The sequence below is a fragment of the Podarcis gaigeae genome (assembly GCF_964106915.1).
Source record: "Podarcis gaigeae genome assembly, chromosome: 1".
Lineage (NCBI taxonomy): Eukaryota > Metazoa > Chordata > Lepidosauria > Squamata > Lacertidae > Podarcis > Podarcis gaigeae.
The window spans coordinates 125,993,144-126,020,906 of NC_139678.1; the positions used below are offsets into that span (position 1 = coordinate 125,993,144).

A 27,763-nucleotide genomic window follows, 5' to 3' on the forward strand; every position below is an offset into this window, starting at 1 on the left:
AGCATCCATGAATTTCACTTAATGTCATGAAATTAAAAGGTTGGTCTCTATTGAACCCAGAGACAGTAAAAGAAAGATTTAAACTCTTCCTTCTGGTTTTTTTGTCCTTAAAGAAATATTCCCTGAACCATGCGCTTTAAGACTGCTCTCTAAAACGCTTGAGATTCAGCAGATGAGGCTTTAAAGTTATTTTGTATTGGGCAGGCTTCTTTGACATCTCCTTTATTACCTGGTGCAGTTTATAACTTAAGTCATCCCCCCCCCCCACTACCTTGCAGCATTTTGTAAGCGAACGTAAATATGATGAAGAATTGGGAAGATCTGCCCGCTTTTCCTGTGACATAGAACACCTGAAGACTGAGATTCTGCAGTGCGGAGAACGTAAGTCATGGTGCTTCTGACGAAGCCTCGTGTAGATTCTTGATTCCCTTGTACAGCTTGTACCTTTCTGACTGCATTTCTCCTTGGGAAGCTAGGTGGGCAAAGTGTGTGTGCACTGTAGCCTCTTCCTCATTCAACTATCCCACCTTTGAGCCAAATAGGCTTTCACAAGCTTCTGCCTTGATGGTTGGTCACTTGGCAAGGTAGAAGGTCACCAGATGACCTGCTTCTAAAACGGATTGGATAATTTGAAAAAAAAGGAATCCAGCTGTTCTTTTATTCTGTGCAGTGTACCTATTACAGAGGCTGGTAAACACCATGCCTGAATAACACAAAAAAATATGAACTTGTATTTAAGTCCAAATGAAACTGAACAGAGGAATATATGGTAAAAATTAAGTCGGAGGGCGAGCAGATGTCACTCACTACTGTTTTCCTGAAATAAATTCTCTAAATTGATTGAGATCTGACTTATTTGGCTTATATTTAAGAAACAAAACATTTAAAAGTGGGCCATGATAATATCTGCGCTGAAGTATCCAATTGGAATTGATAAAGCACAGTTAATATGGTTTTAAGTGTTGTATTTAAATATATCCAAAACTTTACTCGGAAGATTATTTTTATTATCTTGGATGACTGTTGGTTGCCAAATCACAGCACACAGCAACAAAAAACGGACTCCTTTCTGCCCTCAGTTAAACTGTTTCCATTTTGTGATTGTGAGTGTTGGGCATTTTTCTTCCTTGTAGTTTCTCACCCAAAGAACAATTATTCCTCAAGAACGCCATCCGGCCCACTGCTGCAGTCGACATCTTTGCGCACAGCAACCAGCATACCAAGCACATACATCCAAAAATCTTCAAATCGAATTCGTGCCAAGACTCCTGATGGCAAAGCAGCAACATCTAAAGTCTCCAGCCAAGTTAGCACAAACACCACAGAATCCTCTCCTCAGACGATTTCAACAAACAAACAGGTAAGGTACAGAAAATAATAGTGGCTTTCAATCCCTACCAATATCTCGTATCTTGTTTTTGTTTTAGGAAAAAACCAAAGCGTTTCTCAAAGTATGTAATTTATTATCCACTGCCCTCAACTTCCCTGGAATCAGAAACTCAGTAATATCAAGCTATCTTCTACTTTCACATTATCAGTCCTGCACTGGGTAGAAACAGGTATTGGTAAAACCTATTTGGTGTTTCGCAACTTTCTGACTAGTTGCAGGACCTTAGCCAGACTGTAATGGTTCTAGGGGTTGCTCGTGCGTAAAACAGTGCAAACACCTGGCTGGGTTGCCTGAGTGAACCTTTTCTGTCCAGACAGCCACTCACCCGTGGCTGCCTCAGTCGCTGGCACAATCCGTCAGTGGGCGTTTCTTAAACGTCTTCCAGCAAAGAAGCTCTTTGATGCCTAGTCTCCTCCTACTCTCTCTGCGTGAAAGCCTTCTGCGCAAGGAGGGCGTAGGCAGCGGAGGACCTCTACTCTCCCCGCTGGTCCCTGGCAAGGAGTCATGGGACCGCCTCGCCACTTCCCCCATCTGCCCCCCTTCTCCACTGGTGCTACGCTGATTCTCTTCCCCAGAAGATGGGCTGCCTCTCCCAATCCCGGGATGCTCTCTGGAATCCCTCTGGATTTTGCTCTCTCCCTCCGGCACTGATGGCAGTTCCCTGACACAGACCTAGCAGAGTACACGCAGAATCCACGGAAGCAATTGGCAACTTGGCTGCAGACAGGATGGATGAAGCAAGAACTAGGAACTTGTAGTTAGGTGTTTATTATACAGTGGTGCCTCGCTAGACGAAAAGAATTCGTTCCGCGATTCTCTTCGTCTAGCGGTTTTTTCATCTTGCGAAGCAAGCCCATTGACAGCTTAGCGGATAAGCGCTACAGCTGTCAAGCGGCTTCCAGCGATCAGCTGTTAAGCGGCTTATCAGCGGAACAGCTGATAAGCGGCTTAGCGGCTTAAGAAAAGGGTGAAAAAAGCGGAAAAAACCCGCGGGGGGACGCAAGATTTTTTCGTCTTGCAAAGCAACCCCATAGGGAAATTCGTTTTGCGAAGCGCCTCCAAAACGGAAAACCCTTTCGTCTAGCGGGTTTTCCGTCTTGCGAGGCGTTCGTCTTGCGGGGCACCACTGTATACAGTGGACTATTTACAGGAATAGAACACGGATCTTATGCTAGCTCTCTCTGACACGACTCACAACTCCTACACTGACACAAAACTCTGAACTCACGAACTCCAAACTCTGAACTACCAGTTAGTAAAGGTAAAGGGACCCCTGACCATTAGGTCCAGTCGTGGCCGACTCTGGGGTTGCGGCACTCATCTCGCTTTATTGGCCGAGGGAGCCAGCGTACAGCTTCCGGGTCATGTGGCCAGCATGACTAAGCCGCTTCTGGCGAACCAGAGCAGCACACAGAAACGCCATTTACCTTCCCGCCATAGCGGTACCTATTTATCTACTTCCACTTTGACGTGCTTTCGAACTGCTAGGTTGGCAGGAGCAGGGACCGAACAATGGGAGCTCACCCCGTTGCGGGGATTTGAATCGCCAACCTTCTGATCGGCAAGACCTAGGCTCTGTGGTTTAACCCACAGCACCACCCATGTCCCTTCCATTAATTATCACTCCTTTGAGAGAGCTTGACCAATCAGGGAGCGGTCTCTATGTCTCTGTTATCACCAGGCGGACTTACTCCTTCAGATTGCCTTCTGGCTGTCTGCCGAACCTTAATTGACTCTGTGTGAGTAGCTGCACATACACAGTTTCTAAACAACAGGGACGTGGGTGGCGCTGTGGTGTAAACCACTGAGTCTCTTGGGCTTGCTGATCAGAAGGTCAGCGGTTCGAATCCCTGCGTTTCCCCATGCCCTCTGGTTTCCGTCATGGTGTTTCGTTGTACCAGAAGCAGTTTAGTCATGCTGGCCACATGACCTGGAAGCTGTCTGTGGCTCCCTAGGCCTGAAAGTGAGATGAGCACTGTAACCCCATTGTTGCCTTTGACTGGACTTAACCGTCCAAGGGTCCTTTACCGTTTTTATTTTTACCTTACCTAGAAATGCTCTCCTTCTGTTCCTGCAGCACAACACCCACTAGAATTAATTTGATTTGGTTTTGCAAATTGTTGTTTAGTCGTGTCCAACTCTTCGTGACCCCATGGACCAGAGCACGTCAGGCACTCCTGTCTTCCACTGCCTCCTGCAGTTTGGTCAAACTCATGCTGGTAGCTTCAAGAACACTGTCCAACCATCTCGTCCTCTGTCGTCCCCTTCTCCTTGTGCCCTCCATCTTTCCCAACATCAGGGTTTTTTCCAGGGAGTCTTCTCTTCTCATGAGGTGGCCAAAGTATTGGAGCCTCAGCTTCAGGATCTGTCCTTCCAGTGAGCACTCAGGGCTGATTTCCTTAAGAATGGAGATGTTTGATCTTCTTGCAGTTCATGGGACTCTCAAGAGTCTCCTCCAGCACCAGAATTCAAAAGCATCAATTCTTCGGTGATCAGCCTTCTTTATGGTCCAGCTCTCACTTCCATACATCACTACTGGGAAAACCATACCTTTAACTATGTGGACCTTTGTTGGCAAGGTGATGTCTCTGTTTTTTAAGATTGCAAATTGTACTCTTGATTACCGTATTTCAGAGAAAGGACCTTGTAATGTTGTTGTTGTCATTGCTGTTGTGAACAGGAAAGCATCAACCAAACACTTTGGAGAAGGCATGGCAGCTCTTTATCCCTTTCAACATGGTCCAGTAGTCAGCTCAACAAGTGGGTCCTCCAGAAAATTATAAGCACACTATAAGCACACAATGAAGAGGCTTTCATACTAATTCTCAGGCTTCCTTAGGAACTCCTTATTCCCCTCTTGCCACAATTCACCACCTTAATCTCAGGTATCCCTCCTTGGTTCTGCCAATAACATTCCTGTCCTCTCTGAGCAGTGGCGTAGCGTGGGGTGTGCAGGGGGGGCCGGCCGCACCGGGCGCAACATCTGGGGGTTAGGGTTAGGGGGCGCAAATCCACGGGTTAGGGGCCACAAATTACTTGCCTTGCCCCGGGTGCTGACAACCCACGCTACGCCACTGTCTCTGAGTGTCTCCTGCAGTGTCTCCTTCATTGTTCTCCAGTCTCCTCTTTGTTTGGATGCAGAGGCAGCGAGAAAGCGTCAGACACCCAAACGCCACAGTGCTCTTCTTCCAGCCTGCCCATGTTTAATTGCACACAGGCCACAGTGGCCAGCAGTGGTCTTGATCCCAAACTGTATGTTTAATAAGTATGCGTGGAGGTGTAATAATATTATTAATAAGAATCTATTATTTATACCCCGCCCATCTGACTGGGTTGCCCCAGCCACTCTGGGTGGCTCCCAACAGAATATTAAAAACACGATAAAATATCAGACATTAAAAACGTCCCTAAACAGGGCTGCCTTCAGATGTCTTCTAAAAGTCAGATAGTTGTTTATTTCCTTGACATCTGGTGGGACGGCGTTCCACAGGGAGGGCACCACTACCAAGAAGGCCCTCTGCCTGGTTCCCTGTAACCTCACTTCTCACAGGAAGGGAGCCGCCAGAAGGCCCTCAGAGCTGGACCTCAGTGTCCGGGCTGAACGATGGGGGTAGAGATGCTCCTTCAGGTATACAGGTATAATGAGAATGATTCTACTCAGCTTTCACCAAAAATGGCCACTGGAAAGATGCAACCACATCCATTGGCAGAGAAGTTTTTTAAGAAAGCGCAACTGGTGTGGCCGTGCTGCAGGGGGTGCTACAACATTGCTGTAGAATGGAGCACAAGGAGGGGGGGGGAACCGCACGCCATATTTTAGCATTGCACAGGGCATCGCTGAAGCTTGAAAGCCCAAAATCCACCATTGCCATAACCCTTCGTTTTGTTCCTTGACAGAATGCAGCTTCTAGCCACAGGCGGAGATTTCACACGCAGTATCATGGAATTCGGCTGAATGGACCGCTTAAGTCTCCAAGTACTATTAACGAGTCAGATCAGAACAGCACAAAAGGCAGCTCCCGACAGGAATACAGACGACAGCACCATAATAGTTTCCGGTCAAAAAACAAAGGCACTTTTAAAACCCAAGAGCATTCTGCAGCAGCAAAAAGCATGGAAACTCTAACGTATCCAGAGAAAACAAGACGAAAGCATCCTATGCCAGGCCCCACAGAGCAAAGGCCTTTATGCAGCAATATTACAAGGGTTTCTCAGTGCAACTTACGTCCTGCAAGAATAGAAACCTCCACAGAGGCCCCTGTCCTTTCAGTGCCAGCTGTGACACTGGTGGCGTGAGGATTGGAAAGACAGGCGACTAACAAATGTAATGCATTTTCATATTTAAGTTTCTCACTAAAGGTGCTTTCTTTTTATTCCAAATACTGTACACACACAAAAAAAAGCTTGTGTAGAATACTACAATTGTGGTAAACCGAACTTACTGGGGGTTTTCTAAACCACAGTAATCTGCCATATCTCATTTCATACTATAAAGGCTTTGCTCAATATACTCGATATTGTTTTTTCTCATAACAATGCAGCTTTTAGCTAGCCAGTGCCTAGTAAAACAATGAAATTGTTGTTAAAAATAAATGGCAGGAGGATGTCAATATAAATAATGTGTTTGTTACTGTCCAAAAGGTTGGTATTAGGGTAATCCTGGCATTCCTATTGTTGGTCTGCAATCAAGATACCTGTGTTCATATAAAATTGCTCTTAACTATTTCCATTTTATATGGACCCCAAATTGTTTGTGCGAAACGAACCTCGTGGTTCAGTTTGATGTAACCGAATTTCATAGCCTGAATGATTGTCAAGATGAGTCCAAAATACTAGCTAACAAACGGCATATTAATATTTTTCTGTGCTGTGCCACTTGTACAAGATTGGGTAAGATATAAATTTTGAACTGAAAAAGTAAGACTAAGTTTTCCAGCTTCTTAAATCCTTTTCAATTATCTTTGCAGACTAAAAATCAGACATGTTTCAGTATGAGATTCTTTAATTTTCTTGTTCATCGCTGTAGACATCCCTTCCTTATTTAAGCACTATTGGCCACAAGCCTGTACGGAGTTGTATGCACTTGATTCTTTGGGTTTCATCCTATACAATTGTTTGTTGAATTATGGCCTGTGTGTCTTGCAAATCTTACAGGATACCATGTATATCATACCTGAGCACATGCAAAATCCCAGGCTTATATTTTAAAACAAGCTCACAGCTTTAAATAGCCCAAGACTGTACTTCGGAAAAATTATCCCCCCTTTTTATTAAAAAACAAACAATTTTACAAAATGCAGTGTTTTATTTTGCAACAACCAAATCATCTGGATTCTGTTACCTTATTACCTTTTCCCCAAATCAGTCATTTCTAATGATGAAAAGGAAGATGTCTGGCTCACTGTTCTATGACAGGGGTCCACAAATGTTGGCCTGCATTAGTAACCAGCTTGTATTTGTAGAGGGACGCGGGTGGCGCTGTGGGTTAAACCACAGAGCCTAGGACATGCCAATCAGAAGGTTAGCGGTTTGAATCCCCGTGATGGGATGAGCTCCCATTGCTCGGTCCCTGCTCCTGCCAACCTAGCAGTTCGAAAGCATGTCAAAGTGCAAGTAGATAAATAGGTGGGAAGGTAAACGGCATTTCCGTGCGCTGCTCTGGTTCACAAGAAGCGGCATAGTCATGCTGGTCACATGACCCGGAAGCTGTACGCCGGCTCCCTTGGCCAATAAAACGAGATGAGCATCGCAACCCCAGAGTTGGCCACGACTGGACTCGATGGTCAGGGGTCCCTTTACCTAGTATTTGTAGCTTTCCATGCTTTCTTCCCAAGTCGTCCTGCATTTTACCTTTTAAAATCCTAATGCAAATTAAAAGATTCCTCTTCTTCCCTAAATCCTGTTCATTCAGCTGATAATATTTTTTTAGAGGGGTGGAGCAGGGAGAGGACGTACTGTCACTAGAAAAGATGTTGCACTATTCCACACCCACCTTTGGAACATGAGCCTCTGAAATGAAGGCAATTTCCGTTTTCCATTTTTTAAGCTTCTACATCTGCCTCCATTCGTTGGAGTCACCCAAGCTTTATCACTGAAAAAATAACTCAGCAACAACTTGCCATAAAGACAGCAAGTGGTAATGGAAGGAGACAGGGGTGGAACACTGTAGTCATGAAGTTAATAATGAGTAGTCATCAATTTGAAGAAATTCAACGTATTGGAAGTGTTCTTCATCCCTCAGTGGGCTATGGCTGTAGTGGATCCAAGCTTGCTGAGAAATGCTCTGCCATCATTGGTCCATGCGCCAAGAGACTGGAAGTACCATGGAAGTACTGAGCGCTTTGCCATTTGACATACTCCTGAAAAGTCTTGTCATCGATCAATCACTTCTATTAGATTTGGAAATAAAATCTGAGCGTTATTCTTTTTCTGCCTTGCATGACAGGGAATGTCTTCCTTGGTTGGGAAGCAAATGGCCTTGCTTAGGAAGAGGAGATCTACTGACCTTCCCAAGTTCCAAATGATAGTCAGGGGGTAAGTCCAAAATGGCAAGCAGTAAAGATTCAATAAAGACACCCCCACATTCCCTCACTCTGGAGAACCCGACAAATTCTTAACATTATGTTTTCACTTAATTTATGACAGCTTTTCATCTCCCCAGATTCATTGTTCAAAAAGTCATGCTATGGATTCTAAAACCATCATGTGCTTGTCATATGAAATTATCATTCGTTATCACATTCCACCCTACAGCTATTTTAATGAAAGCCATATGAACGGCATCTCCTAAGGACATTTAACAGGCTGACTAACCCATGCTCTGTCACATGCAAATGATTTTGTCATACTGAATTTTACATCTGGACTCCCTTGTATTGCCATCCTCTCAAGTGGGGGGGGGGCAGGATTACTCCACTGTGTTTCTCATATAAGAGACTAGAAAGAGAAGTCAACTTTGACTGGGTGTCCTGTGTTCTTTTCCCTTACCTATCCAGCTCTACTGCCACCGCTAGGTATAAATGGTATTTTTTTAAATGTCATTTTAGGCTCAGAATGCACTTTTGTAATAAGTAATCATAGAATCATAGAGATGGAAGAGACCACAAGGACCATCGAGTCCAACCCCCTGCCAAGCAGGAAACACCATCAGAGCACTCCTGACATATGGTTGTCAAGCCTCTGCTTAAAGACCTCCAAAGAAGGAGACTCCACCACACTCCTTGGCAGCAAATTCCACTGTCGAACAGCTCTTACTGTCAGGAAGTTCTTCCTAATGTTTAGGTGGAATCTTCTTTCTTGTAGTTTGGATCCATTGCTCCGTGTCCGCTTCTCTGGAGCAGCAGAAAACAACCTTTCTCCCTCCTCTATGTGACATCCTTATATATATTTGAACATGGCTATCATATCACCCCTTAACCTCCTCTTCTCCAGGCTAAACATGCCCAGCTCCCTTAGCCGTTCCTCATAAGGCGCTTTACTTAATCATTAAGTAAAGTCGTATTACAGATTATGTGAAATGTAGCAGTACTTATAAAAGTATTATAGCAGAAAGAGCACAGCCCACCCAATATATTAGCAGGCCTAAAAGTTCTTTTGGGAGGAAAGGCAATAAATTTAATAAATAAAACAAAGGACAAAGCTTTGTTCTACAACTCTTGATTTCTTTTAGTTAATGATCTCTTTTAGTTAACGTAAGTTTATCGCTTTTGTAGAAGTTTTTTTTTTTAACCAAGCTTTGCAGAAACATGTTTCTTGTGACGTCATTGACAAAAGTATTATCATTAATAAGATCCACTTAAAATGGATTTTAATGTTACAAATGAGGTTAGAGCACTCAATTCAAATCAAACACTAAGTACTAGAAGACTGATGAGCTCCTCTCAATCAAGTTAATGGCTCAATAAAAATGTAATTACATTCATCGCATTGCCAGGGTTCAGCATTTTCCAATTTGTGAAGGTTGGGTTCTCCTGCTACTATAGACAAGAGTTTTCTTAACATAGATTTTTAAAAATAAAATAAAATAAATCCAGCAGGCATACTCTCATCTGACTGAATGCACTGATTTCAAACCAGAATGCATGGCACAAAACTTCGAGTTCATTTTAATAATGTAACAGCTCCTGATTTGTCAATAATCTTTACATGTTGAACTTGCAAGGAACGGCTACATTATTATCCCCGTATCGCAGGTGGATTACTAAGGACGAGAGAAGAGTGTAAATTCAAACCAGACACCATGGTTCATAGCTCTGAGCTCCTAATCTACACCAAAACATTGGTCACAACTTAGTATTACAAATACAAGCTACACCAAGCCCTGGGCCGACGCATTCCTCCTTCCTCTTCTGACACATGCCTAAATACAGTAGTATCTCTGGTTCCGAACAGGATCCGCTCCAGAGTCCCATTCGCAACATGAGCAGAACGCAACCCGTGTCTGCGCATTGCGATTTGCCGCATCTGCACACGACGTTCATTTTGCGCATCTGCACATGCGCAAGCAGCGAAACCCGGAAGTAACCCTTTCCGGTACTTCCGTGTCGCCGCGGGACACAACCTGAAAAAATGTATCATGGAGCAAACCCAACTTGAGGTATGTCTATACTCTGAAAATCTCACTTCTATTTTGTATTATTTACAACTAGTCATGCTCTTCAAGCACAGGCACACTAGTTCATTGTAACTATGGACCCAATTTCAAATCCTAGTTTATGGAACTGGTATGTTTCAACCAAGTCTAGCTAACATTAGCTACAGTTTTTAGAGTTCAAAAGACACTCAGATACAAGCAGAGGGTTTCCAGTCTCCTCTTAGTTGTGCCAGAGAAGGGGGACAGTATGCAAGCCCAAGGCTTGTTCTCAAAATGTAGCCTAATTTTCAAGGTCTACTGAAAGATCCCGTGGTGCAGATTATAAGGTATGCCATATAACAGCTACAAAGAGGCACTTGAAAAAATGTGGACAATGCCTGCTGAGAAACTAGAAGAATTGTGGAGTACAGAGTTTTCACTGACCTCTGTAGGCCCTTGATGCTGTTCAGGAGGAGCAGAAGTAGAATAAGTTACACAAAATGGAAAGAGATGCAGAATAAGTCACACAAAAATTATATGGAGTGGGAAAATTGGGGGTTTAGAAAAAAAGGGACAAAGTGTACACAAAGCCTGGCACAATCTCTATTCTAGAATGACTGAGCAGCTCAAATTTTATTTATATAATGTAATGAGTGAACGACAAAAAGCACATAATATTTCTGAACAAACATCCATGTGCCTCTTTCGCCACACAAAGAGAAAAATCATTATAAATCTGATTATAAATGTGAATGTTCCCCCCTCCCAAATGCGTCACATTTATTAGGACTCCCATAAGATCAGAATTTTGTCTCTAGCAGATCATGACGGATAACACCATATATATAAAATTCATGCCACATCGTTCAGTTGGTCTTCCTGTGAATGATTCTTAGCGGTAACATTTTCCTCAGAGTGTCCAAATTTCTCCTGGCCTAAGTTTTGGGAAGCAGGAGTGGAGCCAACTGCAACAGATGGAACTTGGTGCTCAGTTACCGTACTCAGCACCTGGGAAGTGTGTTGACTTAACCGGTCGTTACAGAGCGGAGTCCGCTTGAGTTTTACCGCACGACTGGTTGCAGGCTTCTTCGAAAACGGGGCCTTTAGCGTCCTGTGACAGTTTGCCCCATTTTCAGTGCTCCTAATGGATTCTTGAGAATTTTTAGTCAATTGTGTGGGTTTTGGTACGTCTTTGCACAGCAACAAACTGTCTCTGCTAGGTCGCTTGAGAGTCTTCTGGGAACGGGAAGATGTAGGGCATACTGCTACCTTTACAAAAGCAGAATTCTTAATTGTGATGTGAGTACTTGTTGACGGACCAGAAAACTGAATTGGCTTTCGGCCTGTTCTACTGCTCAAGTGACTTTCTTCTTCTTCTTCAGAAAGATCTATTAATTGTCTGTAAACACAGAGAATAAAATTACTGACTCGATTGCTTTGGGAAATTACGCACAGATCATAACTCAGATGCAACTAAGGGTGCTTCCTACATTCACCTCTGGATACAATATTTCTTATTCCAGGATCTGTTTAAAACTGCAGTAGGTGTATGCATTCAAATTTATTTTTTTATATCGGACTTACACAGAGCAAGGAAAAATATACAAGTATAAAACAACTATACATTTTACATGTATATTCAGCCAAAAATAAGCAGGCCAACATACTGGAATGAACCAGTTGGATTCAACACAAATAACAGGGAAATCATATTCTTTTATTATCTAATATGGATTGCAGGATATTTCTAAGTACTGAGTCTTATGCTCCTGATTAAATTTTTATGAAATGGTCTAATGGCTGGCTTTGTAATATATAGCGAGAGGCCCACCACACAGATATCTGTGGAATGCGTAACTTACAATTATATATTTTCCTGTTTTAGGGTATGCGTTTGCAGAGGCAGTCCTTAAAATGTGTACAATTATAGTTTTGTTACATTAATTTAGTTATGTAATTAGTATTATGCCAGGTTTTGTAATATACTTACAATTAACAGACTTGATATGAAACCTTCCTGCATCATCTTTTGATTTTACACCCTTATAACTAGGGGATGCACAAATATTAACATGGAGATAACGCTATTTTTGAAATAGTCCCTGTTCCATATGAAGCATTCTTCGAGAAAACGAAACATGATTAGTAAGACGTACCGTCTATGAATTGGAGGCATGCTTTGGAGACTTCCTTTCAAAGGGCGTTCCTCAAGGGTCCAACATTCTATCAGTTCCTGCGGGACTCGCCAATAACTGACACCTGTAATTTCAAATGCAATTTTAATACAATATTCAAGATGTTTTTCTCAACTGTATAAGCCCAATGATATGCAATCAGGGATCACTGGCAACTCTTTCAGACACCATATATCTCCCGAGTGCTCAACTATAATGCTTTCTTTGGGGAACTTGGCACAATGTACTCCCACCCTAAATCGTTATTTTCCTAATTAAAGAGCTAAATGTTTTATTTACACTTTTTTCCTTCTCTCAAAAAACTGTCTGATACAGTGGTGTCATGTTGGTTCCGGAAAAGAGAGGGGAGGGAGAATGTGATAGTGGGTGGACTAAATCCTGCTTGTAAGAATGTGCAAGCGTTCAGAACTCACAGGTCTCTTCTTTTGACAGAGCGAACACTCAAATTTAAACTAACATACTGTGAGAGGTGAGTGCTGCCAAAGCCGGCATAGATAAAACTGCAGGTTCGCTGCCAGTTGCTGTCTTTTAGATTTATTTATAAAGTTCAAGGAAAGTTTCCAGAGCTTCAAAGCATGTCCGACCCTGTCAGCTTATATGCCTCGAATGTTTTTTTTTTTTACTTTTTCTTCCCCACCAGCCTAGGCGGCAGAAACCCCGCCTCTGATTTCCTCTGTTCAAAGAATAAGTAGTTCCGGGCTCAGCCTCCCCCCTCCCTGCCTCTTCTTCGCTGTCAGACGAAAGGCTACTAATTCTCTCTTTAGGCTCTCTATAAGTGCCAGTCTCTCCCCTTAGTGCTTTTGCCGTTTGCATCTCCCTGACACATACATCATGTACAGAAGGCTGAAAGATCTCCCAAAATATCTGATACTTCCTTAATATAATAATAATAATAATAATAATAATAATAATAATAATAATAATAATAATAATAATAATAATTTATACCCCGCCCATCTGGCTGAGTTTCCCCAGCCACTCTGGGCGGCTCCCAATCAAGTGTTAAAAACAGTACAGCGTTAAATATTAAAAACTTCCCTGAATTCCCTGAACTTGCATGTATTTCACATTTGCCTTCGGCATTATTAATCAAAGTAGTGGACAAGTATTTGAAGCCAAGTGACATTAATGTCCAAGAAACATGAATTTATCTAGGCTAAGATAAAGTGTCTACGAATTTTCTCCTAGGTTAATAAAAAACAACCAACCACCAGAAGAGACCAAAGATATTCCACAAGCATGTCTGTAAACTTAAATCTTAAAACTTAAAGCAGTGCACAACTGCAATGCAAAATAAATTGGCTGTTTTGAGAGCTCAATAGGGCCAGTGTATGAAAGCACAGACTTTTAAATAAATACATCCATAACCTAGCATTCTGCCAATTGCAATGCTTCCCCACCAAACACAGACAATTCAATTATTCCCTTTCCTTACTAAAGGATAGTTGGAAATATAGCCTGCCTGCCCTTCACAAATTGACACTATTTCAGGACAAACAGTTGCAGGATAAAACATTTATTCTTTACGGAAAATACTATCAGAAACATGAGATACCTCTCCCTTCCCAAGCCTCAAATGCATCCATCATCTTTTCCAATTCGGACCCTGAATAATAGCTCCAGATATATTGGACATTGTTTCCGGCTTCCCTGGAGAAAAAATGTAGGAAAAGAGGGGAAATTACACTGCTTTACAAGCTGAATAATAATTTTAAAAAATTGCTAAAAGTCTAAAAGCAAAGTATGTAAAAGCATAAAAACACAGTTTTCCCAATTTTGTAATATACTTTCATTGTCAAAAACCACAATTCTTTTGAGTTTCATTCTCACGACTGTACAATGGTTTCCATTTCTGTGGCGACTGCCCATTTGTGGAATGCTCTCCCCAGAGAGGCTTGCCTGACACCTTCCTTACATATCTTGCGGTGCCAAGTGAAGCCTTTGGCTGATAAACATTCAATGGCCTTTTAAATGGGCTTTTGAGAGAGGGAGTCATTGGTTCGTTTTTGTTTTATTAAGTGTTCCCATGTTGCATTTTTATGTTATTAACTGCCCTGGGATCTTCTGATGAATGGTGGTATGCAAATTTATTAAATACTAATAACAACTTTTCCCCACAAATGGGAACACTCAGCCAATGGCACTAAGGTTAGTCTTAATCGGCCTATCAAGCTTCAGCGTTGCCATTTAGACAACGGCTTGCAGCAACTGGCTTTAAACAAGACTCCTGATCAAATGGTTTGCAGATTGCAAGCTTCTCCTTTTCTTGCTTTCTCTGCACCAAGATTAAAGCAACACTCTCACCTAACTGTCTAGGGGGAAAATACACAAAATAAACAACAGGTACAACTGACGTCTTCTGATACTCAAAAACAACTCTTTTGAGTATTGTCTTATGAATATACTAGTAAGTCTAGTGTTTCCCACATTCAGGTTGACTATTATTTATTTATATCTGGAGGAGAAGCATTTACTGTATTTTTCGCCCTATAGGACGCACTTTTTCCCCTCCAAAAATGAAGGGGAAATCTGGGTGCGTCCTATGGGGCGAATGAAGGCTTTCACTGAAGCTTGGAGAGTGAGAGGGATCGGTGCGCACCGACCCTTCTCGCTCTCCAGGCTTCAGGAAGACATCCACAGCCTAGGCAGCCCTGTGGGAGTTCCCGTAGGGCTGCCTAGGCTGCGATTAGCAGCCTGCTTCCTCAAGCGCTGGGCGCGCTGAAAGCAGAGTGCCCGGCGCTTCAGGAACACATCCGCAGCCTGCCACCCGGCACGAGGGGCGCCCTGAAGCAGAGCGCCCCTTGCGCCGGGCAGACATCCGCAGCGTGGGCGCCCTGCAGGAGTTCCCCGCAGGGCTCCCCACGCTGCGGATAGCAGCCTGCCGCCCGGCACGATGGGCACACTGAAGCAGAGCGCCCCTCGCGCTGGGCAGACATCCGCAGCGTGGGGAGCCCTGCAGGAGTTCCCCACAGGGCTCCCCTCGCTGCGGATAGCAGCCTGCCGCCCAGCGCGAAGGTCGCCCTGAAGCAGAGCGCCCCTTGCACCGTGCAGACATCTGCAGCGTGGGGAACAGCCTGCTGCCCGGCGCAAAGGGCGCCCTGAAGCAGAGCACCCCTCGCGCCGTGCAGACATCCGCAGCGTGGGGAGCCCTGCAGGAGTTCCCCGCAGGGCTCCCCACACTGCGGATAGCAGCCTGCCACCCGGCGGGCAGGGCACGCTGAAGCAGAGCACGCCGGGCAGACATCGGCCAGCCCCACAAGCTCGGGGGACAGCAGGGAGGCGCAGCGCCGCCATCCCTCTGTTCCTCGATCTGGTTTGGTTTCCCCGACCTGGTTTTGGGGGGGAAATAAAGGGAAATTTTTTTTCCTTTATTTCCCCCCAAAAAAACTAGGTGCGTCCTGAGGGACGAAAAATACGGTAGATGTTCCAGCCTTTGCTTTTGTTTATGATCAACTGGGGCCCAAAGTATTTAACAATAATCCACCAATATTAATATAACAAAGGAAATTTGTGTAACTAAGCATCTCTTTAAACTCCATAGGCATGGAAGAGATGTGCATGTTTTTACACATCTAATACTGCCATCTCTGAAGTAGATACAGTCAAATCTCAGTTTCCAAACGCCTCCGTTCTGGAACGTTTCCGGTTTTTGAACGTTTTTCGGAAGCTGAACGTTAGACGTGGCTTCCGCTTGAGTGCAGGAAGCTCCTGCAGCCAATTGGATGCCACGCCTCAGTTCTTGAACATTTCGGAAGCCAAACGGGCTTCCGGAACAGATTACGTTTTGACAACAGAGGTTTGACTGTACAAGATTCTCAGCAGAATTTTACAAGCACACTTTGATGTAATCACATGACTATAAAGCTTCTTACCTCTTGTAAATATTTTTGCTGTGTAATCTTCCTCCCAGCTCCTTTTCAATTGCTGCTTTTCCATCAGCTCTTGTGGCGTACACACCCATTATTCTGCTCTCACAACTTGCACCAGAAGTGTTGAGGTAGTGTAAGACCCACACTGTAGGCTTAGTGCATATTAAGCCGTAAGACTCACAAAAATCTAGAAGTGCCTGGGGAGGAAATATACAAATACATACAAACAATTTCATTATTTTCTGTGTGTTTGAGGGACTTTAAAAGAGCACAAAAATGTGCTCAGACTAATCCTGAACATGTTTACTTATAAATCCTACTAAGTTCAATTGTACTTACTTGCAAGTGTGCAAAGGACTGCAGCCTTACTGCTTTTACTCTGAATAACAGACAACAGAGACATTTTCTTTTAGGACAGTGGGCTGTTGCCCCATTAGAGCCCATTGGCCTCACAAATGTCTCCTGCCCCCTATCCCCCACCCATATAAGCCACTTGCTTTGCATTTGCCTGGTCCATTCATCCACCCATCCATTCATAAATGAATGAATGAATGAATGAATGAATGCAAGGCTTGTAGTTATAAATACGCTTCAGGGCACCCTTATGTCACTTTGGTTTCACTGTGTTTGGGGTGTTTTCATTTTTTTCAATTTCTGAGTCAACTTTACCTTGCATAGGGCAATCCTGGGTATCCCAGGATCAGATCAATGCCACCCCTGTGCTTCAACTGCTAATGACGTTTTTTAATTTAATTTTAATTTAAAGGCACAGGAAAATTCCCGTACCTTTTTGAGTTCTGTGTTTGATCTTAAAGAATAGGTCTCCATTTCATTGGCCAAATGGTCAGCAAGATTGTAAGGGTAAGGAATGCCGAAGTAATCAGCTTCTTCGTGCAATGCAATTCGCGTCTGCTCATCTTCTGGTAGCTGAACCTCTCCGTGAAGATAATCCAAGAGGTATTTAAAGAGGCTGCCATCTCGATCAATAAGGCAAGCTCCTGTAAAGGGAAATAAAAATATGTACAACATTTATAATGTGCCTATCCTCCGAAGAGTTGAAGGCAACACATATACTACTTCACCCTCCTTTATTCTTCCAAGCAACCCTGAAAAGTAGGTTTGGCTGAGAAAGAGTAAATGGCCCAAGATCACCCAATGAGCTTCATGGCTGAATGGGGATTTGAATCCATTTTTTGAGAAGGGCATGGTTATCATAACTGCATCCAAGCTGTCAATTCATCAAACAAACACAGTCGTACCTTGGATCCCGAATGCCTTGCAAGTTGAACGTTTTGGCTCTCGAACGCCACAAACCCAGAAGTGAGTGTTCTGGTTTGCAAAGGTTCTTTGGAACCCGAACGTCTGACGCAGCTTCCGATTGGCTGCAAGAGCTTCCTGCAGCCAATCGGAAGCCGCACCTTAGTTTCCATACGTTCTGGAAGTCAAATGGACTTCCGTAAAGGATTCCATTCGACTTCCGGGGTACCGCTGTATATCTCAGTTCGCTCTTCTTGGCGGTGTTATATTTTAAGAAGATGTATCTTTTTTCAATCTCTCTTTCAGATTTGCTCAAATAAAATACTAGACACAAAGAACCTGTGTATGTATTAACCGACAGACAATATCAAAAGGCAAACATAATTAAAAAGGCTAATTCTTTCCTCAACCAGCTACATTAGTTTGTTGCTTGTGGCAAGCGATTCACAGCCCCGACTAAGTGCTAAACCTGAACACAAGCCCTAACTGCATTAAGGAAAGTCCTCTCTCCTGCTGGGGAATCATAACCTGAGGCAGCATAAACAAGTCGCTGGGGAGGCAGGAAGAGAAGAGAGATGCCCTGAAAATCTTTTATTTGGACAACCCCTTGATAGAGTCTCTCCTTATCCGGAGGATTTGCAATAGTTGGCATCAGACTGATCAGAGAAGATGGAAAGATTTTGTTTTGTTCTGTTTCCCCCTGCTGAATGGATCTTAGCTCACATCCTTGAGCAAACTAGTACTACTTCCTGCACAGGCTCCAAGGAAATTATCTGTGAATGGAAGGAAGGCTACACCCCAAGAGTAAACCGATGCAGATGGCAAAAACCCAGAGATGTTAGCTTGCAAGAAGCGTTCTCTTTGTGAACAGCAGTCCAGAGAAAAAGAGAAACACCAGAAGTTGCCTTATACAGTGGTGCCTCGCAAGACAAAATTAATTCGTTCCGCAAGTCTTTTCGTCTTGCGAGTTTTTCTCTTGCGAAGCACGGTTTCCCATAGGAATGCATTAAAAATCAATTAATGCGTTCCTATGGAAACCGCCTTCAGACCAGGTCCGGGGACAGTCTGTCCCCCGACCTCTTCTGAAGGCCGGCGGGGGGCGAAAGTCTTTGTTTCCCCCCCGCCTGCCTTCCCAGGACAGCGGAGAATTCTCCGCTGTACCGGGGCGATTTTAAAATGCTGGCGGGCGGCAGCGAAGCCTTCGCTGCCGCCCGCCAGCATTTTAAAAACCCCGGGACAGCGGAGGACTTCTCCGCTGTCCGGGGCAATCTTAAAATGCTGGCGGGCGGCAGCGCTGCCGCCCGCCAGCATTTTAAAATCGCCCCGGGACAGCGGAGGAATTCCTCCGCTGTCCCGGGGCGATTTAAAAGCCCCCGGGAAGGCAGGCGGGGGGCAAAAGTCTTTGCTCCCCCCCGCCTGCCTTCAAAAGCCATCCGGGATAGCGGGAAGCGCTTCCTTGCTATCCCGGACTGCTTTTAAAATGCTGGCGGTGGGGAGCAAAGCCTTTCGGCCCCCGCCGGCCTTCCTGGACCTCTTCTGAAGGCCGGAGGGGGGGGAAGGCTTTGCTCCCCACGCTAGCATTTAAAAGAGGTCCCCGGAGATTTCCCTATGGGCTTTCTTCTTGCGAAGCAAGCCCATAGGGAAATTCGTTTTGCGAAGCACCTCCAAAACGGAAAACCCTTTCGTCTAGCGGGTTTTTCGTCTTGCGAGGCGTTCGTCTTGCGGGGCACCACTGTATTGAGTCAGACCATTGATCGATCAAACTCAGTAACATCAACACTGACTGGAAGACACTTTCCAGGGTTTCAGGTAGGATTTTTTCAGCTCTTTTCTCTATTATAGTATTCTCCTCTATTGTTCAAAATTGTCCATCTTTCTACTTAATTTGGGACCAGTCAGACAAAATGGCTGACGTCACGCTGTAATTTTTGCCTGAGGGAAATCTGTCAAATTCTAAATATACTGAGAGCAAAAGAAAATATTATTCAAACCACACCTGTTTGCCGCACAAATATTTCGTGCTGCCTAGATGAACCAAACGATTGATGATGTTGCCAATCCTATATTCAAGCACAGAGATGTAGTGACATATTTAGCTCTTTGCTAAAGAATACATTGTATTCTATGATACTTGATGTTTTTCTTCTACCACACTTTATTGGAAATCGCTAACCTTTAAACTATTAAATAAGTTGCTCATTATACTGGAAATAATAAAAATTACAATGCATTTGTACTGACACATGCTTATTACCCCTTGGCCAAAGCTGGAAAAATATTAGAAAATTGAATTCATAATTACTTTACAATGAAGTTTTAGTTATTTACTACTTTTTTTTACCTGTGTCATCCATTTTCAGAGGAAATCGTCCACTGAACATAGATGCTAGCATTGAGTCCTTAAAACGGCATAAAGATTTACGCCTAGCGGTGTACATACATCCGCCAACATTAAGCCGAATAATATCTGCGACCTTTTCGCTCTTGCTATCTTCCATCGCATTTGTAGCTAACGTTGCCGGCTGGGTGGTGTGCTTTCAAAGCTGTAAAAAGAGTAAAAATTGTACTCAGAACACGGAATAACTTGGCTTCTCCATTAAGATCAATAATTTATGCTCCTGAAAAGGCAGATAAAAAGCATTTATAACATTTATAAGTTGCCTTTCCTCCAAGAAATTAAAGGCAGCATATATTTGAACCCCAGCATAAGGACAGAGGTGGGTTTACTTTTAAAAATTTCTTAGTCACTTTATCTTGCCCAGAGCAATCCTGGGTCTTCCAGGATCAGTTTACACAACCACTCAAAAGGACTGGATGTAAATGACCCAGTTATCTGCAATGGAACATGAAAGGGCACTGCTAGGCTAATGCCTCTTCTCTACAAGAACATCTGCATTGTTTTGGCAAGTAAGCAGGACAGAACTGGATGACATCACCTCGACTACTGAGAAATGTCATGTGAACCACCTGCCACCTGTTTACCCAGTCCAATAGTCAAGCCACTAGACCAGCCTTCACCAACTTAGTGCCCCTCCCTCAGATACTTTGGACTACCACTCCCATGATAACTGACCATGCTGGCAAGGGCTGATGGGAGTTGTTGATATTTCAAGAGAGTTTTGAGATGCCTTCATTGCATGGGTTTGGGCTAGGTCAGGCATGGGCAAACTCGGCCCTCCAGATGTTTTGGGACTACAGCTCCCATCATCCCTGACCACTGGTCCTGTTAGCTAGGGATGACCTAGCCCAAACCCATGCAATGAAGGCATCTCAAGACTCTCTTGAAATATCAACAACCTCAGATATGCAGATGACACAACCTTGATGGCAGAAAGTGAGGAGGAATTAAAGAACATTTTATTGAGGGTGAAAGAGGAGAGTGCAAAATATGGTCTGAAGCTCAACATCAAAAAAACGAAGATCATGACCACTGGGCCCATCACCTCCTGGCAAATAGAAGGGGAAGAAATGGGGGCATTGAGAGATTCGGCTCCATGATCACTGCAGATTGTGACAGCAGTCATGAAATTAAAAGACGCCTGCTTCTTGGGAGAAAAGCGATGATAAACCTAGACAGCATCTTAAAAAGCAGAGACATCACCTTGCCAACAAAGGCCCGTATAGTTAAGGCTATGGTTTTCCAGTAGTGATGTATGGAAGTGAGAGCTGGACCATAAAGAAGGCTGATTGCTGAAGAATTGATGCTTTTGAATTACAGTGGTACCTCGGTTTAAGTACTTAATTCATACCGGAGGTCCGTTCTTAACCTAAAACTGTTCTTAACCTAAAGCACCACTTTAGCTAATGGGGCCTCCTGCTGCTGCCGTGCCGCCGCCGCACGATTTCTGTTCTCATCCTGAAGCAAAGTTCTTAACCCGAGGTCCTATTTCTGGGTTAGCGGAGTCTGTAACCTGAAGCGTATGTAACCCGAGGTACCACTGTATGGTGCTGGAGGAGACTCTTGAGAGTTCCATGGACTGCAAGAAGATCAAACCTCTCCATTCTGAAGGAAATCAGCCCTGAGTGCTCACTGGAAGGACAGATCCTGAAGCTGAGGCTCCAATACTTTGGCCACCTCATGAGAAGAGAAGACTCCCTGGAAAAGACCCTGATGTTAGGAATGATGGAGGCCACAAGGAGAAGGGGACGGAAGAGGACGAGATGGTTGGACAGGGTTCTCGAAGCTACCAGCATGAGTTTGACCAAACTGCGAGAGGCAGTGGAAGACAGGAGTGCCTGGCGTGCTCTGGTCCATGGGGTCACGAAGAGTCAGACACGACTAAACAACAACAAGAAGAAGACTCTCTTAAGTCTGAGGAACGCGCCTCCTCCGCTCCCTTTCCAAACGGCTTCGTGGCCCCGACACCGCCATGGTTCTTCCGCCTGAGGCAAAGGGGTCGAAGCAAAGCAGCCAGGCCGGTGAAAAGGGGGGGAGGGGCCCAAGCCTCCAGTTGCCTCCCCGCCCCGCCCCACCCCCGCCGTGGAAGAGTTGGGTGTGAGAGGGATAGACTGAGGCGCGAGTGGGGAGCCGAAAGGATAACCGCGGCAGCTCGTTACCTTTCCCGGTTCGAAGCTCCGCCCACCTCTTCGTCACCGCTGTCGTCACGGCCCTCCAGCCGCGCGCCGAGCCTCTCCCGCTACACCATTCGAGGGGGAGGAGGAGGAGGGAGTCGCTGCGGCGCGTGCGCAGAGGCGCCTGCGTTCAGTGGAGGGAAGGTTGTTGGACTACAACTCCCATCATCCTCTGGGAGGAGCGGGAATGGAGTGAACGGAATAACGAAGGAATCAATATCTGTCTATGATGACGCTGACGTTAAGATTCCTGCGCTGCAGGGAGGCTGGACGAGATGTAGCGCGATCGTAGAAACAAGACCCCACCAGCACCACCACGGGGTTCAAAGGCCAGCAGCATCCGAAACAAGCACACAACTTGCCAGTCTATTCGGAGAGGCGGCGAACCTCGCAGCCCTCCAAATGTTGCCTTATTTTCTAAACTTTGGGTCCCCCCAATGTTGTTGGGCTATGGGACTACAACTCCCACCGTGCCCTAGCTAGCAAGACCAGTGGCCTGGGATGATGGGAGTTGTAGTCCAACAAACAGCTGGAGACCCAAGGTGGAGAAAGGCTGCCCGCCAGGATGAAGGGTTGCAGGCTGCTCAGCCCTCGAATAGGATTGCATTTGAAAGTTAATTCCTTTCGAGGAATGAATTGATTGATTGATTGATTGATTGATTGTAGAGTCGGCAGGGACCCCGAGGGTAGATCTCCAGAACCAGATGGGTTCTTATGCGTGGATTTTTGTAAACGTAATTCATTTGCTCTGATTCCAGGACAAATGGGCAAAGGCATTGGGCTGTGGTCCAGGAGGGAGGGAATCCCTGCCCAGCCAGAAGGACCCCCACCTGGGAGAAACTACAAAGGGGCTGCACCACTCTGGGGCTTTTGCAGAGAAGGCTGTGCCCGGCCAGAGAGGCCACCTGAGACCACGCAGGCAGATCGGTCCAGCCCAGATGCAGGAGGTGTTAAAAAATAATGTTCTTGTGTTGAGGATCGATGGCTGTAGTTTTGACATCCGTGTAAACAAGCGAGGAGAAAAATGCTGCAATCCTGCCTGCAAGCACTAGAAGGAGCCCACAACCCACCTGGGAGCATCTGTTCACTCTCAGAAAGAAACCTTTTACAGGTAAGCTCAACGGTTCTTTTTATTTCTTATTTATTGTTCTATAGACTCTGAGAGAATCCTTTCTCAATGAGGAATTTACATGAGATTTTGGTTTTTTGGTCGTTTTTCTTTTAAATTTTATGCTTATCAGATTTCTACATTTCACTAATTTTACAATCATTTTAATATTTCAAAACTTGACTTCCTTCCCCCTTTCTGTAGTTTCTTAGATTTATTTTTAATATCTTCTGCATATCTAAATTAACTTAATTTGCTCATTTATTCATCTACTTTAAATATATACTCCTATAAAACTGCAGGAAATTACAATTATCCTGCCAATGTTCTTATCTGTTTACAGTTTATCTGTAAATATTAAATAAACCATTCTTCTATAAAAAGTTTGTTATCTTGATTTCTTATTCTTCCGGTAGGTTTCACGATTTCTGCATATTCCACAAGTTTTTGTATCCATTCTTCCTTTGCTGAGACTTCTGCTTCTTTCCATTTGTGGGCGAGTAACATTCTTGCTGGGACGCAGGTAGCGCTGTGGGTTAAACCACAGAGCCTAATCCCTGCGACGGGGTGAGCTCCCGTTGTTTGGTCCCAGCAGTTCAAAAGCACATCAAAGTGCAAGTAGATAAATAGGTACCGCTCCAGCGAGAAGGTAAACGGCGTTTCCGCACGCTGCTCTGGTTTCACCAGAAACGGCTTAGTCATGCTGGCCACATGACCCGGAAGCTGTACGGTGGCTCCTTCAGCCAGTGAAGTGAGATGAGCTGCCTTATGGGATATCTTCAGGAGAAAAAAAGCTAAGGAGTAAACCCTACGCAAATCTGAAGTAGAGCCCCTAAATTGGACGGATTGTGTCTTGTACAGTACACCTCTTTGTGGCAACTCCTGCAGTCAAGCTGGTGCCAAACGTGTTGCTCTGCTTTCCTTTGGACCACATCAACAAGGCCAAGGGCAGCCCAGAACCTCCATACACGCTGCCCAGGCTTGCGCCCCGAGGAGGTCACTTCTGTGCTGCTAAAGCAGTGGTTTCACTTCACCCTTCGCGGTGCATTCCATTGTCTCTTGAGACAAATGGAGGCCAACAATATATAATTACAGGCGTACCTTGGAAGTCGAACTGCCTAGTTCTCGAATGATTTGGCTCCCAAACAATCAAAACCCGGAAGTGACTGTTCCTGTTTTCAAATGTTCTTTTGAAAGCCGGACATCCGACGGAGCTTCCACAGCTTCCGATTGGCTGCAGGAGCTTCCTGCAGCCAATCAGAAGCCACAATTTGGTTTTCGAACATTTTGAAAGTCGAACGGACTTCCAGAACGGATTCCGTTCGACTTCCAAGGTATGACTGTACACATATGCTTACACACATGATAGCTCTGTTGGGAGAGCATGAGACTCTTAATCTCAGAGTCTCAGAGTTGTGCATTTGAGCCCCACATTGGGAAAAAGATTCCTGTATTGCAAGGGGGTTGGACTAGAATCAGGCATGTCTAACAGGTAGATCATGATCTATTGGTAGATCGCAGGGTGTTCCTGGTAGACCCTGGTTGATCTCTGGTCCCTCAGTGATCTCCTTGCAAAAAACTCCACAACTTTGGCTTCCTAAAGAAAGCTCAATAACTTTGAGTAGATCACTGCCAGTCTTTTTACGACAATGGGTATATCACGGCCAGTTTTTTTATACTGTGAGTAGATCACAGTCTATTGTGAGTTGGACGTCCCTGGACTAGGTGACCCTCGTGATCCCTTTCAACACTATGATTTGATGACTTTCTATGACACACACACAAACACACACACACACACACACAAAGAGAGAGAGAATATCACAGGGTGCTTTCAGATAATATGTTTATTGTGCATTCATCTTGATTTGTGGGGAGCTTTTCAGTGCATTTTCTCATCACTTGCCTTACTTCAAACAGTCTGATATTTTGGGGAAGTGGCTTTGTTGTGCAAGAGCTACAAATCAATTGCAGCTGTGCAAGCTGGCCTCAATACATTATTGAATCCCACACAAAACAGATGATCTAAAAGCACCCACACTCCAGAAAGTGTGATCTGCATGCAGAAGCAGGCTTCTGAATAAGGAGGCTGCAGAAGCAGTTTCCCTTGCTGGATAAATGCATCCTGCAGCTGCAGCTATTTGCATACACAGTGCATATGGTTTGGCAAAGCAGACCCCATGTTCGGAAGGTGGAGGAAAGTTAACAGTAGTAAACATCTGTCTGGTTGAATATGCTTGTGCAGGGATCCTTCCAACTTGTAGCAGGTGTGTTTTGTGATGCTCAGCCTATACATTTGTAGATAAGAAGCCTCTTCTACAAGAAGTCAATTTACATTGTATTAATTCACAGCAACAATGAAACCTCACACCACTCAAAAGTAATTTTTGTTGTTGTTTAGTCGTTTCTGACTCTTTGTGACCCCATGGACCAGAGCACGCCAGGCACTCCTGTCTTCCACTGCCTCCCGCAGTTTGGTTAAAATTAATTAGTGCTTTGTAAATCAAAGCTAACAATGGGCATGATCCATATAAATTTAACCACTTGACTATGGGTGTTAAGCATAAATGTGTACAGTGGCACCTCTGGTTGCGAATGGGATCCATCCCGGAGGTCCATTTGCAACATGAAAAGAGCGCAACCCGCAGCGGCGCGTCTGCACACGCGCGGGTTGTGATTCGTCGCTTCTGCGCATGCGCGTGACGTCATTTTGCGCTTCTGCACATGCGCAAGCAGAGATTTAGGATCAGAGTTTTCCTGCTCTTAGATGAGCTATGTTCCCAGGTTAACCAGCCCCATAATGCAACAGGAAATGTTATAATACCTTCCAGTGAGTGCCTGGCATGTTTGATCCCACACACTGCTCATGCTGACTAGGGTTCAAATCATCATGATTCAACATGATCCTCAAGTTGTTGGTCCCAACAATTGGTGTGGCTCCTGCCACTAGGCAAGCCTTCTATCATACCAATAACATGAGGCCATGACTGTGGCCCTATAATCAGTTTTTTTTCCCGATAGAATACTAAGATGGCATAACTTTGACATAAATTAGAAAGGCTCAGCAAAAGAGATTGCTGATGCAGCAAATATATAAATAAATAAAGTAGCTTTGAGTGTTTCAATTACATTTTTTTCCACAGTGATTGTACAAAACCATCAGTTACTCATTAGCTACACACAGTAACTCACTGCAGCATGGGTTTTATGCATGGTCAATTATCTGTGGTAACAACTGTTTGGAAAAAGATTTACTAAGCGGTAAAGGTTAACTAAGAACCCCATGGTGAAACCTGGAATATAATTACATTTGCTGTTGGGAACAGAGGAGCATAGATAAAACTATTTGCCCATCTAGCCCAGTCTTGTCTGCTGTGACTGGCAGTTCTCCCGGGTGTCAGGTAAAAATATTTCTCATCTGTCAGGAGACGCCAGAAATTGAACTAGGAACCTTCTGCTGGCAGATATTATCCCACAGAAGCAAACAACCCTCCTTTTGGAATCCCACTTGCCCTAATGCCTCCATTTATGTTCCAAATCTATGTCTAAAGCTATGATCCTATGCATGCATGAGAATAAGCATGAACTTCCAATCAAACATGTATGGAATTGGGCTGTAAATTGTTTTTACATTAGCTGGGACACGCTTTACAAGCATATATAATTTGTGTTGGACAGTTAGGAAGCTGGAGCAGTAGGCTCAAAGCGAGAGGTTCAGGACTACTCTCAAGTACAGTGGTACCTCAGGTTACATACGCTTCAGGTTACAGACTCCGCTAACCCAGAAATAGTGCTTCAGGTTAAGAACTTTGCTTCAGGATGAGAACATAAATCGTGCTCCGGCGGCGCAGCAGCAGCAGGAGGCCCCATTAGCTAAAGTGGTGCTTCAGGTTAAGAACAGTTTCAGGTTAAGTTCGGACCTCCGGAACGAATTAAGTACTTAACCTGAGGTACCACTGTACCAGCTTTTGTTTAGAAATGGCAGTACTGAACATTGAAGGACGTCAACTGAACCCTAAATAAGAAACAATGCGGCAACGTGAGGAAACGATGGTGGTCATATGTTCAGAGGAGGGGGAGCCTGATTTTAAGAAACTATTAGATTAATTTGGGTTGATTTGTAATAATTTGGAAAATTAATAATAATTTGGAAAAAAGGAAAAGAAACAGCAGCGCAATCCTACAAAAACAATTGGTCAGCAATATGATTTGCCGGGTGGCGCTGTGGGTTAAACCACAGAGCCTAGGGCTTGTTTGATCAGAAGGTCGGTGGTTCGAATCCCCGCGATGGGGTGAGCTCCCATTGTTCGGTCCCAGCTCCTGCCCACCTAGCAGTTCAAAAGCACGTCAAAGTGCAAGTAGATAAATAGGTACCGCTCCGGCGGGAAGGTAAACGGCGTTTCCGTGCGCAGCTCTGGTTTGCCAGAAGCGGCTTAGTCATGCTGGCCACATGACCCGGAAGCATAGCTGTCAACATTTCCCTTTTTTTAAGGGAAATTCCCTTATTCCGAATAGGATTCCTCACAAGAAAAAGGAAAAGTTGACAGCTATGCCTGGAAGCTGTATGCCAGCTCCCTCAGCCAGTAAAGTGAGATGAGCACAGCAACCCCAGAGTCATCTGTGACTGGACCTAATGGTCAGGGGTCCCTTTACTTTTTAAGCATGTACAGTGGTACCTCAGGTTAAGTACTTAATTCGTTCTGGAGGTCCGTTCTTAACCTGAAACTGTTCTTAACCTGAAGCACCACTTTAGCTAATGGGGCCTCCTGCTGCCGCTGGAGCATGATTTCTGTTCTCACC

At 44.5% G+C, this 27,763-nt stretch overlaps 3 protein-coding genes and 1 long non-coding RNA gene across 9 annotated transcripts in view; 2 read left to right on the top strand and 2 right to left on the bottom strand.

Annotated features, from left to right (window-relative positions):
• SPATS2L (spermatogenesis associated serine rich 2 like) overlaps positions 1–8,430 on the top strand; it is a 63,269-nt gene extending 54,839 nt beyond the window's left edge. For 2 of the 3 annotated variants that reach the window (XM_083709274.1, XM_083709272.1), the window contains exons 10-12: positions 279–381; positions 1,134–1,360; positions 5,288–6,675. In XM_083709274.1, the coding sequence (XP_083565400.1) occupies positions 279–381; positions 1,134–1,360; positions 5,288–5,686 (729 nt within the window). In that variant the 3' untranslated portion in view covers positions 5,687–6,675. Of the gene's footprint in view, positions 1–278; positions 382–1,133; positions 1,361–5,287; positions 6,676–7,835 lie in introns of those variants that run through there. The other variant, XM_083709273.1, reaches the window with a different exon arrangement.
• The window catches only part of SGO2 (shugoshin 2), a 105,191-nt gene that overhangs the window by 62,138 nt on the left and 15,290 nt on the right, over positions 1–27,763 (top strand). The window contains exon 1 of one of the 2 annotated variants that reach the window (XM_083706955.1): positions 22,372–22,966. The exons of the other annotated variant lie outside the window; for it this stretch is intronic. The gene's annotated coding sequence lies outside the window, so the exon portion shown is untranslated. Of the gene's footprint in view, positions 1–22,371; positions 22,967–27,763 lie in introns of those variants that run through there. 2 annotated transcript variants of the gene reach the window in all.
• LOC310833873 lies at positions 6,635–7,829 on the bottom strand. Its single transcript, XR_014558977.1, has 2 exons — positions 7,190–7,829; positions 6,635–6,839 (listed from the first exon to the last, which is right to left on the bottom strand). It is a non-coding gene; the product is annotated as an uncharacterized lncRNA (long non-coding RNA).
• On the bottom strand, positions 9,480–27,178 carry KCTD18 (potassium channel tetramerization domain containing 18). Of its 3 annotated transcripts, none has more exons than XM_083711768.1 (7): positions 26,272–27,178; positions 19,625–19,826; positions 16,813–17,024; positions 16,030–16,223; positions 13,713–13,807; positions 12,119–12,221; positions 9,480–11,361 (listed from the first exon to the last, which is right to left on the bottom strand). In XM_083711768.1, exons 2-7 carry the CDS (start codon positions 19,779–19,781, stop codon positions 10,815–10,817), a joined length of 1,308 nt encoding a protein of 435 aa, XP_083567894.1. In that variant the 5' UTR covers positions 19,782–19,826; positions 26,272–27,178; the 3' UTR covers positions 9,480–10,814. The 3 variants fall into 3 exon arrangements, with proteins under 3 accessions (XP_083567894.1, XP_083567893.1, XP_083567895.1); XM_083711767.1 differs by lacking the exon at positions 26,272–27,178 and adding an exon at positions 21,841–21,899; XM_083711769.1 differs by lacking the exon at positions 26,272–27,178 and adding an exon at positions 21,472–21,847.

Bases quoted from the DNA above. Each gene is read 5' to 3' on its own strand.
- KCTD18 (XM_083711768.1), bottom strand. From the start codon at position 19,781: ATGGAAGATAGCAAGAGCGAAAAGGTCGCAGATATTATTCGGCTTAAT. The intron at 17,025-19,624 runs GTAAAAAAAAGT...TTCCCTTTACAG, and splicing joins TCTGAAAATGGATGACACAG to GAGCTTGCCTTATTGATCGA. The intron at 13,808-16,029 runs GTAAGAAGCTTT...TTTTTTCTCCAG, and splicing joins AGCAAAAATATTTACAAGAG to GGAAGCCGGAAACAATGTCC.